Source organism: Triturus cristatus, chromosome 2_2, assembly GCF_964204655.1.
Source record: "Triturus cristatus chromosome 2_2, aTriCri1.1, whole genome shotgun sequence".
Classification (NCBI taxonomy): domain Eukaryota; kingdom Metazoa; phylum Chordata; class Amphibia; order Caudata; family Salamandridae; genus Triturus; species Triturus cristatus.
In genome coordinates this window covers 428958099-428972386 of record NC_140582.1, presented here as the reverse complement: position 1 = coordinate 428972386, position 14288 = coordinate 428958099, and the positions used below count along the sequence as shown (strand labels likewise).

Sequence of the window (14288 nt, the reverse complement as noted above, 5' to 3'; positions counted from 1 at the left end):
TGGAAAGGACTCCCTTCAAGAAATGCCCAAAATGTGGATCTAAATTTCCCCACACCGATCTACATCAGGTGTGCAACCTCTGCCTCTCTCCCGAACACGAGGCCCGAGACTGCCCCGCCTGCAAGTCTTTTCGATCGAAAAAGACTGTTCGGGATCGACGAGCTCGGCGCACCATGGCGCACTCATCGACCTCGGCTCCACCGGACATCTTCGGAGAAGACACCGGAGCTTCGGGACAGCAGCACACCGAACAGGAGGACGATGTCAGCGCTTCCGAGGTCGACGACTCCGACGTGGAGGAGATCACACCGGCGCAGAGGGTCGTGAGTACTCTACCCCCCTCCCACTCCCACGCCCATACCGAAAGAGACTCCGGTTACACCTTCGCCTCCGGGCCTAGGGAAAACCAAGCATACCGCTTCTATCACCCCACCTTCAGCCCCGGTGAAGAGGCATCATAAGTCTCCCGGCGGCTCGGGTTCGAGCCAGCCTGCTAGCGGCGCCGAAAAACACCCTTCAGCACCGAAGAAAACCACACCAAGCTCCGTTCTGAAGCCATCGGTGTCGAAACCTGGCCTCTCGGTGCCGACCAAACATAAATCCCTCGGCACCGACGCTCCCGTGCCGAAGCCTGCCTCGGCACCGAACAAAAAAGCGGAGGCCCCGAAAAAGCATGGCACGGATAAACCAACGAAGCCGTCTGCTCCGAAAACATCGGCACCGACAGAGGAATCTGTGCCGGAGGAGCTATTCACGCCAGATCCTCGTCAAAAGACTTTAACAAAGGATCCAAAGACTGGACATTTGACTTTGTCTTCCAAGAAAAGACATTTAGACAAGCCAGCTCCTCCTCCACCGCCAAAACTGAAGGACTCTGCCACATCCCCTTTCAGAGTACCCTCCCCACCACCTCCACATCCTCCTCCACCTCCCCCATCTCCGCCTCCACCTTCTCCACCCTTGCCTCATCGCTCTCCAACCCCGTCTCCAGACCCTGATGACCAAGGGGATCCATATTATGATCCAACAGATGCCCCACAGGACCCCACTCCTCGGGGAACACCAGACCCATGGGAGGATTACCACAATCCAGATGTCCCAGATGTGCCTCAGGATGATCTTTATCCATCCAGGCCATCTCCACCGGAGGACTCCCTGGGGTTCCACCACTTGTTACAACGGGCGGCACATTATCATGGGGTGGAGTTACACAGTGATCCAGTTGAGGAAGACTTCCTACTTGACACTTTTGACATCGCAGATAAATCTACTGCCATATTACCCATGCTTAAAGATGTGACCAAACATGCGGCAGAGGTTTTCAAGGACCCAGTCAGGGCTAGGGTCTAAAACCCCAGAATAGAAAAGAAATATAAGGCAGCCCCCACAGATCCTGCCTATATTAAAGGACCTGCTCCCTTAGACTCATTAGTGGTATCCACAGCTAGGAAGCGATCCAATTCTCAGTCATCAGGTGAGGCTCCACCACCCGATAAGGAGTCCAAGCTCTTAGATGCGTCAGGCAAAAGCACTGCCTCGCAAGCAGCCAATATGTGGCGCATCGCCAACACGCAAGCGCTGCTGGCACGCTACGACAGAGCGCACTATGATGAGCTGGAGGCTATCATGCAACACCTCCCAGAGAAATATAAAAATAAGGCTCATGAACTGATACAAGAGGGAAAGTTCATTACCAACACCTCTATTAAATGTGCCCTTGACGCAGCAGACAGTTTCCAGGGCTATAAACACCAGTGTTCTGCTTCACCGCCACGCCTGGCTCAGAATCTCAGGCTTTAAGCCGGAGGTCCAAGCATCTATATTGAACCACCCTTTTGACCAACAACACTTATTTGGCCCAAAAGTAGACGAAGCCCTGGAAAAAATGAAGAAGGATACAGTTACGGCGAAGTCTATGGGGGCATTACAATCCCACACCCCTAGACGCTCCTTTCACCGTTCCTCCTTTCGAGGCACTGGCAGAGATTACTCTGCCGATAGCGCCTCTACGTCCTACAAGTCCCCTCCTCAGACTACCTTCTCAAACGGCTATCAAAGAGGTGGATATAGAGGGAACAATAATAAAGGCAGGGGCAAAACCAACACCGCCCATTCTGCCACACCGCCCACGCAATGACTTATCCCGCTCCCCCAGACCATTCCACTCCAGTCGGGGGCAGACTACAAGACTTTTTTTCAAACCTGGGAGACCATAACATCAGACAAATGGGTGACCCAAATTATTAGGGCAGGGTACTGTCTCGAACTAACATCTACCCCCCCAAATATTCCACCCAGGCACCGTACAATGTCACAAGAACATACCACACTGCTGAAACAAGAGGTAATCTCCCTCCTGCAAAAACAAGCTATAGAGCAGGTCCCCGTCAATCAGAAAAATTTAGGGGTCTACTCTCTGTATTTCTGATACCAAAGAGAGACGAGACCCTACGGCCCATTCTAGACCTCCGGCCTCTAAATGCATACATACATTCAGACCATTTTCACATGGTAACTCTCCAACAAGTTCTCCCACTCCTCTGCCAGGGTGACTTTCTCACTACACTGGACTTGAAAGACGCATACTTTCATATTCCAATACACCCTTCTCACAGAAAGTACCTCAGATTTGTGGTGGACGGCCAACATTATCAGTTCAAGGTTCTCCCCTTCGGGGTCACAACCGCACCACGAGTGTTTACCAAATGCCTAGCAGTAGTGGCGGCACACCTCAGAAGACAACACATTCACGTCTTCCCTTACTTGGACGACTGGCTAATAAAAGCCGTGTCCTACAACCAGTGTGTGCAACATACAAACACTACCATCCAACTACTCCACCAGCTAGGCTTCACGGTGAACCACCAAAAGTCCCAGCTGATACCGTCTCACACAAAGCAATACCTCGGTGCCACTATAGACACCTCAAAAGCTGTAGCCTATCCCAATTCAGCCAGAATCGCAAGCATACAAGCCTTGCGCCAAAGATTCATTCTTCAGCACTCTCTCCCAGCAAGGGTGTTTATGAAGCTAATAGGGATGATGGCAACTTGCATCTTCATAGTGCCTCATGCAAGACTCCACATGCATCCACTCCAAGAGTGCCTAGCACGCCAGTGGAACCAGGCCCAGGGACAGCTGACGGATCTGATGTTGGTGGACGGTCGCTCCCATCGCTCTCTGCAGTGGTGGAACACCACAAACCTTTCCAAAGGGTGACCGTTCCTGGACCCGGTTCCTCAGGTGATTCTAACGACGGACGCATCGCTCTCCGGCTGGGGAGCGCACCTATTACACCTCACAGTGCAAGGTGTATGGACGCCACAACAAAGGTTACTCAACATCAACCATCTGGAGTTATTGGCGATCTTTCTAGCCCTGAAATCGTTTCAGAAACAAATCTCAGCCAAAGCAGTCCTCATTCGCACAGACAATATGACTGCAATGTATTATATTCAAAAACAGGGGGGGCACACTCTCCCCAGCTCTCTCGCTTAGCACAGAGCATATGGAGATGGGCAATCCCACAGAAAATCTTTCTCCTGGCACAACACGTCCCAGGTATACAAAACACCATGGCAGATCTGCTCAGCAGACAAACGCAGCAAATGCACGAATGGGAACTGCACCCACAAGTTCTTCACCCATTCTTTCACAAGTGGGGGCATCCTCAGATAGATCTCTTCGCCACCCTCGAAAACAAAAAAATGCCCAAGCTTCGCCGCCAGATACCCACACCCATTGTCCAGAGGCAATGCGATATGGATGAACTGGTCAGGCAAATTTGCATACGCCTTTCCACCTCTCCCGCTAATTCCATTAGTGGTAAGGAAGCTACAACAGCACTCCCTCACACTCATTCTGGTAGCTCCAACATGGGCCAGGCAGCCGTGGTACACCACACTACTACAGCTCTCAGTGGTACCACACCAAAAACTGCACCTGTCCCCATGCCTCCTAACCCAGAACCATGGAGAGATCAGGCACCAGGACCCAGCTCAGCTCAACCTTGCGATCTGGCTCCTGAAATCTTAGAATTTGGATACCTTAACCTTCCCCCTGATTGCATGAACATTATCAGGGAAGCCAGACGTCCTACCACTCGAGCATGCTATGCCGCAAAGTGGAAGAGATTTGTTGCTTACTGCCGTAACAATATAATCAACCCTTTAGATGTATCCATACAGCACATCATATGCTACCTGCTCCATCTTCAAAGGTGTAACCTGGCATACTCATCCATCTGTCTACACCTAGCAGCAATTGCTGCTTACCTGCAAAACAGACAGCATTTGTCACTTTTCAGAGTGCCTGCTATTAAAGCCTTCATGGAAGGCCTTAAAAGAGTAATTCCGCCCAGGGCACCACCCTCACCTGTGTGGAATCTAAACGTAGTTCTTACAAGGCTGATGGGTCCGCCTTTCGAACCAATGCATAAATGTGAGCTACAGTTCCTTACTTGGAAAACAGCTTTCCTCGTAGCTATCACTTCCCTTAGAAGGGTTAGTGAAATACAAGCGTTCACTATACAAGAACCCTTTCTACAGATACATCACAGCAAGGTGATACTTCGCACAAATCCAAAATTTCTGCCTAAGGTCATTTCCCCCTTCCATCTCAATCAATCGGTGGAATTACCGTTTTTTTTCTCGCAACCTCAATCTGTTGCGGAAAGGGCTCTACATACACTTGATGTTAAAAGGGCTTTGCTTTACTTTACTACATACAAAGAACGCAACCTTTCAGAAAGACTAAACAATTGTTTGTCTCCTTCTCTCCACCGCATAAAGGCAACCCCATCTCAAAATCAGGGATAGCTAGGTGGATTGTAAAGTGCATACAAATTTGCTATCACAAAGCAAAAAGAACATTATCTGTTCCACCTAAAGCCCACTCTACAAGAAAGATAGGGGCTTCTATGGCTTTTCTAGGGAACATACCCTTAGATGACATCTGCAAATCAGCCACATGGTCAACACAGCACACCTTCACAAAACATTACTGTGTAGACGTGCACTCCAAACAACAAGCTAGTGTGGGCCAGGCTGTACTAAAGACACTGTTTCAAACCACTGCAACGGATACCGGTGGTCGCCGCTAGGGTTGGGTACTGCTATATAATCTATGCACAGTGTATAATCTGCAGCTCATATGCCTCGAACGGAATATGCTACTTACCAGTATGCATCTGTTCTTGGCATGTAGAGCTGCAGATCTATACACGCCCACCCGCCTCCCCGGCTACCTGTATCAGTTCCAGTCTATCTTATTTAGATACAACACACATGGGTTTCTTTACTATTATCACTACGCTCCATCTTTTCCCTGCTGGCGAAAAACAATCTGAGGATGGAGCCGAAGCCCATGCGCAGTACGGACCGAAGGAGGAGTCACCGAACTCGTGACTTCCAAAGATTGTCCAAGAAGAAAAACAAACTGCAAACATCCGGGCCCAACACCAGATGGCGATCTATGCACAGTGTATAGATCTGCAGCTCTACATGCCAAGAACAGATGCATACTGGTAAGTAGCATATTCCTACTACAGACGCCAGTTCAAAGGGTTTGGGCGCTGTACTTACCCAGAAGAATGCTAAAGGTGTGGAATATACCATAGCTTTTGTTTCACGCTCGTTGACCCCAGCTGAGGAAATATTCTCGGTCATAGTGCATGAAGCACTAGTGTGCGTGTGGGCTTTAGAACATTTTAGATCATTTGTTTGGGGCAGCAGTCACCTTATGCACGGACCACAAGCCCCTAATGAAAATATTCACCACTAAGGGGTTATACGCAGCATCACCTAGACTGGCTAGGTTATCTGTGTGCTTGTTTGATTATATGTACAACATTCAATATGTTCCAGAGGTGAATAATGTTGTGGCGGACTCTTTGAGCAGGATGCAAGTTGGACTAACTGACAATGACCAAATGTCCGAGACCAAAGAGTCATGCATAGCCAACGTACTTGAAAAATGTAACGGCATCTCAAGGGAGGACTAGCTTACTGAGCAAGCCAAGAACATTGTTTTATGCCAGGTTATAAAAATGTTAGCCAAAGGGTGGTCATGCAAGAACAAACTACCTGAACCACTACAACACTTTTGGGAGGTCAAAATTGAGCTGTCGCACGAGAATGGATTGTTATTAAGAGGTGGAAGAGTGATACCTCCCAGTAGCCTCAGGATGAGGATACTTAATTTGTGTCACAAGGGGCATTTAGTCATTGGAAAACCAAATGCAGGGTAAAAAATAACATACTGGTGGCCCGACATTAGTTTAGCAATAGAGAGGATGGTCAGGGATTGCGCACACTGCCTCAATTCTGATAAAACTCAGGTCACGTTCAGACCTCCACTGCACCCCATTCCTTGCCCATCCGTGCCATGGGAGAGGATTGGTGTGGACATCATGGGTCCCATACCAGAACGCTTGGCGCAGTGGTACGTAATAGTCCACATCGACCATTTTACCAAGTGGCCCGAGCTTAAGTTTGTCAATAAACCTGATGCCTTGAGCATAGTCAAATTTCCTGACGATGTATTCACACGGGAGGTTCTCCCGAAACAGATTGTCAGTGACAACGGGGCACACTTCATGTCCGACACATTCAAGACTTGCATACAAAGAAACCAAATTGAGCATAAAACCACTTCAGTTTACCACCCAGCGGGCAACGGTGCAGTTGAACGCTTTAACAGAGTCATCAAAGGCATAGTCTACTTGACCAGTAGCAACAAACTAAGCTGGAAACAAGAGCTACTCAAAACACTTTGGGCTTATCGCATTACACCTAGTGACACCACCGGTCGCAGCCCTTTTGAACTTTTGCGGGGCAGGACTCCATTGTCCAAGGACAATGTGGGTAGGGTCAAAGCGGCGAAAAGAGTACACTGGTCAGCTGACCGTGTCAGAGAAAGGTTGGTGCTAGCACAGTCCAGTTGCAAGGCAAAGTACGACCTCAAGCATGGGTGTAAACCAGTGGAGCTCATTGTAGGGGACACGGGCAAGGTCAAAAGAAGTGGGCACATAAGCAAGGGGTAGGACAGCTACACCCCACCCCATCAGTGCGCAAGGTGTTCTGCAATTCCGCTCTCTTGACCGATGGAAGGTTGTGGAACTTCTCTGCCCTCTCCGCCTGCAGACAGACCACAAAGCACCCCAACGATACCTTACCCTCTGATCACTCCAGTGAGTTTCCCACAAACGGCAAACACAGCAATGCATACCATGGAGTGTCAGACAGTGAATCTGACTATGAGCTTCCCACCTCCAACACCACGGCTCACAGCACCATTACGCAGCCCACATTTGAACCCGTACGTGCTTTACCTAATCGTGACACCGCGGAAAGAGTCAGAAGACAGTTGCCATCTACGTCCTTCCATGACACTCCACTACCCGTCAGCACGAGCAGGGCAGGTAGAAGGTTGTTGCCACCTGATAAACTTTCAGATTACATTTGTGAGTAGCCTCTCATGTGTGTTCAAAGTATACCACTTGTTGCATTCCAGGGTTACCTTCCTTTCTTTTTTCTTTCCTTCTATCTATCTATCTTCCCCCATTCCTCTCTCTCCCTTTCTCTTCCTCGCTTTCTTTTCCGAAGGGGGAGGATGTGTTGTGTCTTACATTCCGGTGTCCCTGCGTGGACACCGTAGTTGTTAGTGCATTCCAGTGTCCCTCCGTGGACTCCTTACCGCCTGTGCTGTCACCATCTGTCAACTGGCACTTTGACAGCTGATGCTTCACGGAGTAGCTGCTTACCTTGCGCTCCGCCTACTCGGGAGCATGTGTTGGTGAATTCATTAAAGAACTTGTTTTAACTTGATCTACAAGTCTTCAGAAAGTTCTTAACACTCACCAGTCTATCTTCTCATTCGCTCTTCCCCCCGAGATCTGCTGCTTCAGACTTGCATGACTTCACAAGATAGAGAAGCCCCCAGTATATGCTAACTTGAAAGATTGGCTCGTGCATCTGATCATCTATGGAACTTAGTTGGAATCACTGTTATGCACACTTAAATGAGTAAGTTAAAACTGGTGTGTAAATGGTATTTCATCCTGTGTGCATCCTCTGTAATATGTTGTTGTGTATAGCGTTTAGGTCGCAGGTTCACATCCTGATACGTCCACTCCTCTCATTCTCATAAGGTTAAAAAAATGCGTACTGTTGCGTTGGGTAGTAATAACACCTATTGCATAAGCTCACAGAAGCGATTCAGTAAGAATTTTGTGGCTCTTTTGATAGCCATTGTGCTGTAAAGTGACAGTAAGCGTTAAACAAGACCAGTAGTTTGATTCGAATGAGATTGTTAATCATAATATGCAAGTTGGAAAGCATGAATAATCACAAATAGGGATATTTTGTACTCCTGAATCTTGGATAGGTTTTAATGCATAGCATGTATAATCTGTTTAATAAAATGATATTGGCAAATCAGTTCTCGTGTACGAAACGGAAATTAATATTTTTACCAAAGCAAACACCCAGTTTGTTTGTGGGTTTTAAGTAACATATCCGTCCTTCTTTCCAGCAGAATGTTTAACAGCTGTGGGTGAGGAGTGAATTTCAAGACATTTGCATTGAGTTGTGCGGGAAAGCCTCCGAGACTGATTGACACTTTGGGAGACTTTCAGAGCTTGGTCCACATTGGTTAAAACAATCCGACCATTGGGTTGTGCACCATGACCTCAGGAGTTGTTGACAGTGGTGGATCTGCGTTTTCTAGTTATGGAGCAGAGGAAGTGAAACAGGTAAGAAATTAATATTGGAAATCTTTTCAGTATTTTTCACTGTGCACTGCTGATTCCAGTTTTTTTCCAAAATATTTTTTTAATTTGTAGATGTGTCCATAACAAATCATGTTCCATACATACCATCACGTTTTCTTTGCATATTAGCTTAAACCTGTTAACACTATTAACTAACTTTTTTCAAACACTAACTTGCTGTAAGACTCTTTTAATATTTGGTTAATGGTTGGAGCCTTGTATTTTTAATAGTTTCTTAATTTCAGTTCCAGTTCACGTTTTCCACTGTTTTTACTCAGTTGCCCACGAAACAGCGATTGGACTCACTTCCAGAAAGCTAAAGGTTTCTTATGCTTGTTTTTCTGAAAGTAGTCCCTATTTGATAGTATTCTCACGCAAATTTTGTCGCGAATCATGCATGTTCTACAGTTTCAATTCTGTAACGACTATTTCCCTGCCACTGCCGGGGTGCCTACCATGTATTTTCCTTTGGACATGTGGTTGTCTCAAAACATCAATTGAGACTAATATTTGTAGCATTAGTAGTTACTTCCCTTAATTTATCCTTTATTTTGTATGGCTGAATTTGGAGTCTTTTTATGTATTATTTAGGGCATGTCGTCATTGTTTTAAAAACAATTTTTATTGGTGTATTTCCCAGTTTGCTGGTATTACCTTTTCGGTCTTTTGTGTTCGAGGCATGTGTAGCTGTAGAAACGCATGCTTTGCATACTTCTGCCAGCTAGTGTTGGATCTGGATGTGTGAAGTTGAAAGACTTCTCAAAGAAAAACAAGTTGAGTGATTTCTCCTCTTGGTGATAATACGCATGGGCATCGACTCCATTGTTAAAATGTTTACTTTCTGCCGGCAGGTTCAGACGTGTGTGCCTGTGCTCTGGGTCAAGACTGTTACCGATCTCTGTTTGGGTCCTATTACACTCTAACCCGCAATGGTATTGTTTTCGATCGTGTTTTACCAATCGGCATATCGAGATACATTATCTCGTCAAGTCGACACGCTTCCATTGTGGCCCCTTCAGGGCCTTTCCCTTCAGGGCATTTGAGCTCAGTCTGTCAGGTCCTCCATAGAATGTTCTGCTGGTAACAGAATGGGCGCTTTTTAATTTCTGTTCTCGCTGCCATGCCAAATACCCACGCACTGACTTCCATCAGGTCTGTAACCTCTGTTTGTCACCGGAACACAGGGATTCTTATGGTGAGGCCTATCGGTCTTTCTGCTCGAAGAAGACCCTGCGAGACTGTTGGGCATGCCTGCTCGAAATGCAGCGGAGGAGTACCGAGGACACTCCCGACCGCTTCGGGCATGAAGACATTGGTGAAGAACACCACAGTGAAACTTCCGTAGTGGAAGAAGAGGGTTTCTCTGAGGCCAGTTCTTAATCCGAACACAAACTCTATTTCGGGATCATGGATGTAAAGCCGGAGGCTCAAGCAGTGAGTACTGTACCCCCTGCCCCTCAATCCCCTGTTAAGTATTCGAAAAAATAGGCAGCAACTTTTGAACAAGAGGCCTTCGACCCACCACTGCCTCTTGGCCATGGGTTGCTGGTTTGGATGCCCCGCTCTCATGCTCGGCACTGAAATATCAGCCGAAGCTTTCGGAGCCGACAACCCCGGCACCTACCCGCCCATCGGTGCCAAGCCGACTGTCCACATCCACCGCTTCAATACCGTGTGGAACTTCAATGCCGAAACACAAACACGGCTTGGATCCAAAACCTACCAGGCCTGCTTCGAAAAAGCCTACCGAAAATCCAGTGGAGCCTATTCTCCATAAATTATTGGAGAAATAGGATTGTTGACAAAGGCAGATCCCGATTTAGCCTCAAAATGGACGTATCCTCAAAAAGCCTCTGGCTCCCAACAGCCATCATCAAAAAGACAGCTGTCTTTTCAAAAGGCACTTGATTCACCTACTCCACCGAAAAAGAAGAAAATGAACAAATCAACTAGCCCTTTGCTTCTTACGCCACCCTCGCCACCTCCACTACCATCAGACTCACCATCTCCATCACAGTCTGTTGAAGATCCCCTACATATTTCACCTCAGGGATCACATGGTAATTGTACAGGTGGACACAATGCAGGGGATGACTCTTTTGGGACACTATCACATGATGACCTCTGGGACACATACGATATAGATCCTCCGGGACACTGATCCAGAATTCTGCCCCGCACATCCATTGCCTCCTAATATATATTCCTCTACATATCAGGCGTTACTAGGTAGGGCTGCTCCTTTCCATGACATGCAGCTGCACAAAGAACCTCTACAGAGGATTTCCTTTTTGAAACCCTGTTGTCTACACATAGGGGCACTCAATACTTACCCATGCTAAAGGGCATGTTAAGCCACACAGACATTATCATAGACCCTGTTAGAGCTAGAATAGTAGCAACCAGGGTTGATAAAAAAAAATATATAAAAACCCTCTGCATCAAATTCCACAAATTCCATTTATATTAGAGAACAGGTACCACCAGATTCGCTAGCGATCACCACAGCTCCACAGGCTAAAAGTGGCACACCAGCATCTGACCAGGAAAACAAGCACATTGAAATGGCTGGGAAAAGGGTGGAGGCCCAACCTGCAAACCGTTGGCGCATCACCAACTCACTGGGTTTGCTTGCCAGATATGACCGTCTTCACTGGGGCGAAATGGAGAAGCCCCTCCAACATCTCCGAGATGAGCACAGAAAAAGGGGACAAAAACTTGTTGCTTTTATCGAACACCTCCATACGTTGTGCCCTATACTCTGCCAACACTGCAGCTAGAGGGATTAACAGCAGCATCCTGCCTCCCCGCCATGCATGGCTGTGTATTTGAGGCTTCAAGCCAGAGGTACAACAAAACCTCCTAAATGTACCCTTTGATAAAGAACATCTCAGTGGGCCTCAAGTTGACTAGGCCCTGGAGGAGAATCTTCAAAAAGACACGAACAGCTAAATCCATGGGGTCCCTTCAAACAACTACTGTGGGGTTTCCAAAACCACAACTTTGGAATCCTCCACCTCTTGCCAACATAACCAAAATCAGTATTCCTCCTCCAGAAGTTATGTTGGAGGCTCCTAGGAGGCCAACAATGCCAAAAGTAGAGGCAAAGGTGCTTCTCTATGCAGTGGAACACCCACCACTTAATGGTGACTTTCCTCACCTTCCCTCTGATCATACAACACCTGTCTGGGGTCATTTACAAAACTGTCTGGCCAATTGGCAGTCAATAACATCAGACCAGTGGGTATTAGACAAAATCCAACACGGCTATTGTCTGGAGCGCATTACCACACCTACCAACATCCAACCTCGCACCCACAGATTATCACTGGAACATCAAACACTGCTTAAGAAACAGAAAGTTCAAGCTCTTCTTCTCAAATGAGCTATAGAACCCGTCTCTCTTCACCATCACGGGTTGGGAGTATACTGTCTAATCCCCAAAAAGGACGAACCTTTACGGCCTATTCTAGATCCAAGACCCCTAAAACACTTCATCCTGTCGGAGCACTTTCATATGGTCAGACTCCAAGATGTGATCCCATGCCTCCAAAACGGCGCTTTCTTGCAGCCCTCGATTTAAAGGACGCCTGTTCCCACATTCTATACACCCAGCACATTGTAAATAGCTAAGATTTGTTATAGCAGGTAAATGCTACCACTTCAAATCCTACCATTCGGGGTCACTACTGCATCTCTGGTGTAGACTAGCAGTAGTAGTAGCAGCACATCTGCACTGACAAAACATCCATGTATACCCTTATCTGGAAGACTGGCTCATCAAAGCCAATACTCATGATCTGTGTCAGCAAGTCTCACAAGCTACCATAGATCTACTTCATTAATTAGGTTTCAGAACCAAATCTCACCCAAAACCTCAACAAATTATCTGGGTGCAATCCTAAACACATACCTAGGATTAGCTTATCCCAATTCTGCATGTATTAAAAATTTCCAAACAATAATATCCCATTTTCAAATCAATTAACAGCTCACAGTAAGGACAGTGCTGAGACGGCTCCTGGGCATGGAATCTTCCTGCATTGTCATAGTACATCACGCTCCCCATCACATGCATCCGTTACAGGAATGACTAGCTCAACAGTAGCAGGGTCATTTAGAAGATCCAGTATTGACTGAACTCCACTCTCTCTGCAGTGGTAGAACACCAAAAATCTGTTAAAGGGGTGGCTTTTTTTAGACTCTGTACCTCACATCACTTTGACAACAGTCTCATCCCTCACAGGCTGGAGGGTGCATACTTACAGGTCCTCACAGTTCAGGGTATTTGGGATTCCAAGCACCAAACTCTTCACATCAACTACCTAGAGCTACAAGCTGTTCACCTAGTGTTAAGAGTTCCTTCCTCACCAGATCGGCAAGGTTGTCCTAGTCCGGACGGTCAATACAACAACCATGTACTATCTACAAAACCAAGGGGCGGACAAACTCTCTACAGCACTCATGCCTATCTCCGGCCATTTAGCGCTGGACCCTACATCACAAGATTTGTCTGTAAGCAGAACACCTTCCGGAACAAACAACAATTTTACCGACCTCCGCAGCAGGATGCTGCAACAACTCCACAAATGGAACGCCACCCCCAAATCCTCCTCCCTTACTTTCACAAATGGGGATTTCCACAAATAGATCTGTTTGCAACAACAAATAATGCAAAATGCCCCCACATTGCCTCCAGGTTCCTTCACCCACTATCCAAGTGCAATGCACAATAGATTAATTGACAGGGATATTTGACTGTGCTTTTTCCGCCTCTCTCTCTCCTTCCATTTCTGGTTTGGATGCTCAGGCATACATATCTCATACTAGTAACTCCCACTTGGGCCCAACAGCCCTGGTACACAACACTACTAGATCTCTCAGTAATACTCCACCAAGAGCTCCTCATTAGGCCGGACCTCCTCACTCAGAACCATGGAGAAATCAGGCACACAGATCCCAAGGCACTTAACCGAGAGATATGGCACCTGAGGTCATAGAATTCGACTTGTAGTGAGGACTGGGTTTTATGTACAAACATTGCTATGTTAGCATAAGCGTTTTAGAAGCTAAACACCATCTTTCTACTTTACTGCTTTTGCACACGACACTACAGGTAGCTGTTATTACAAGTAAAACTGCTTTCTTGCTTTTTCTTCACATGTGAACGGTCTGTTGTTCACATCCCTAGATGTGCACCGTGACCTTAGTCTGAACACTGTGTGCAGAAGCACTGAAGGTCACATAACAATGTATTCTGTTGAATTCAGGTTGATCGGCCCACGCTCTAGACACAACACGCACACAGCTGCAAATATCTGAAACTCGGGTGCCTTTAATATTGCATTTGCATGCATGATTCAGACACTTGGAGAAAACCTTTCCAGACACAGAGAGCAGAGCTGATCCTGTGATGTGATTCACCTAAGCTGATCTTTGAGATATGGGGTTCCCCATTCAAGCCTAGAGACCTTCTATTAGTTTTATAAAAACTAGTTTACTAATCGAGGGAGGGTAG

The 14288-nt window shown here is 46.9% G+C and overlaps 1 protein-coding gene across 8 annotated transcripts in view; it reads left to right on the top strand.

Moving 5' to 3' along the window:
• Nucleotides 1-14288, top strand: part of ELF2 (E74 like ETS transcription factor 2) — a 593917-nt gene that overhangs the window by 300475 nt on the left and 279154 nt on the right. For 4 of the 8 annotated variants that reach the window (XM_085641518.1, XM_085641515.1, XM_085641519.1 and 1 more), the window contains one exon: nucleotides 8536-8752. In XM_085641518.1, coding sequence (XP_085497644.1) covers nucleotides 8684-8752 — 69 coding nt within the window. In that variant the 5' untranslated portion in view covers nucleotides 8536-8683. Of the gene's footprint in view, nucleotides 1-8532; nucleotides 8753-14288 lie in introns of all 8 variants that reach the window. The other 4 variants (XM_085641513.1, XM_085641512.1, XM_085641516.1 and 1 more) reach the window with 1 other exon arrangement.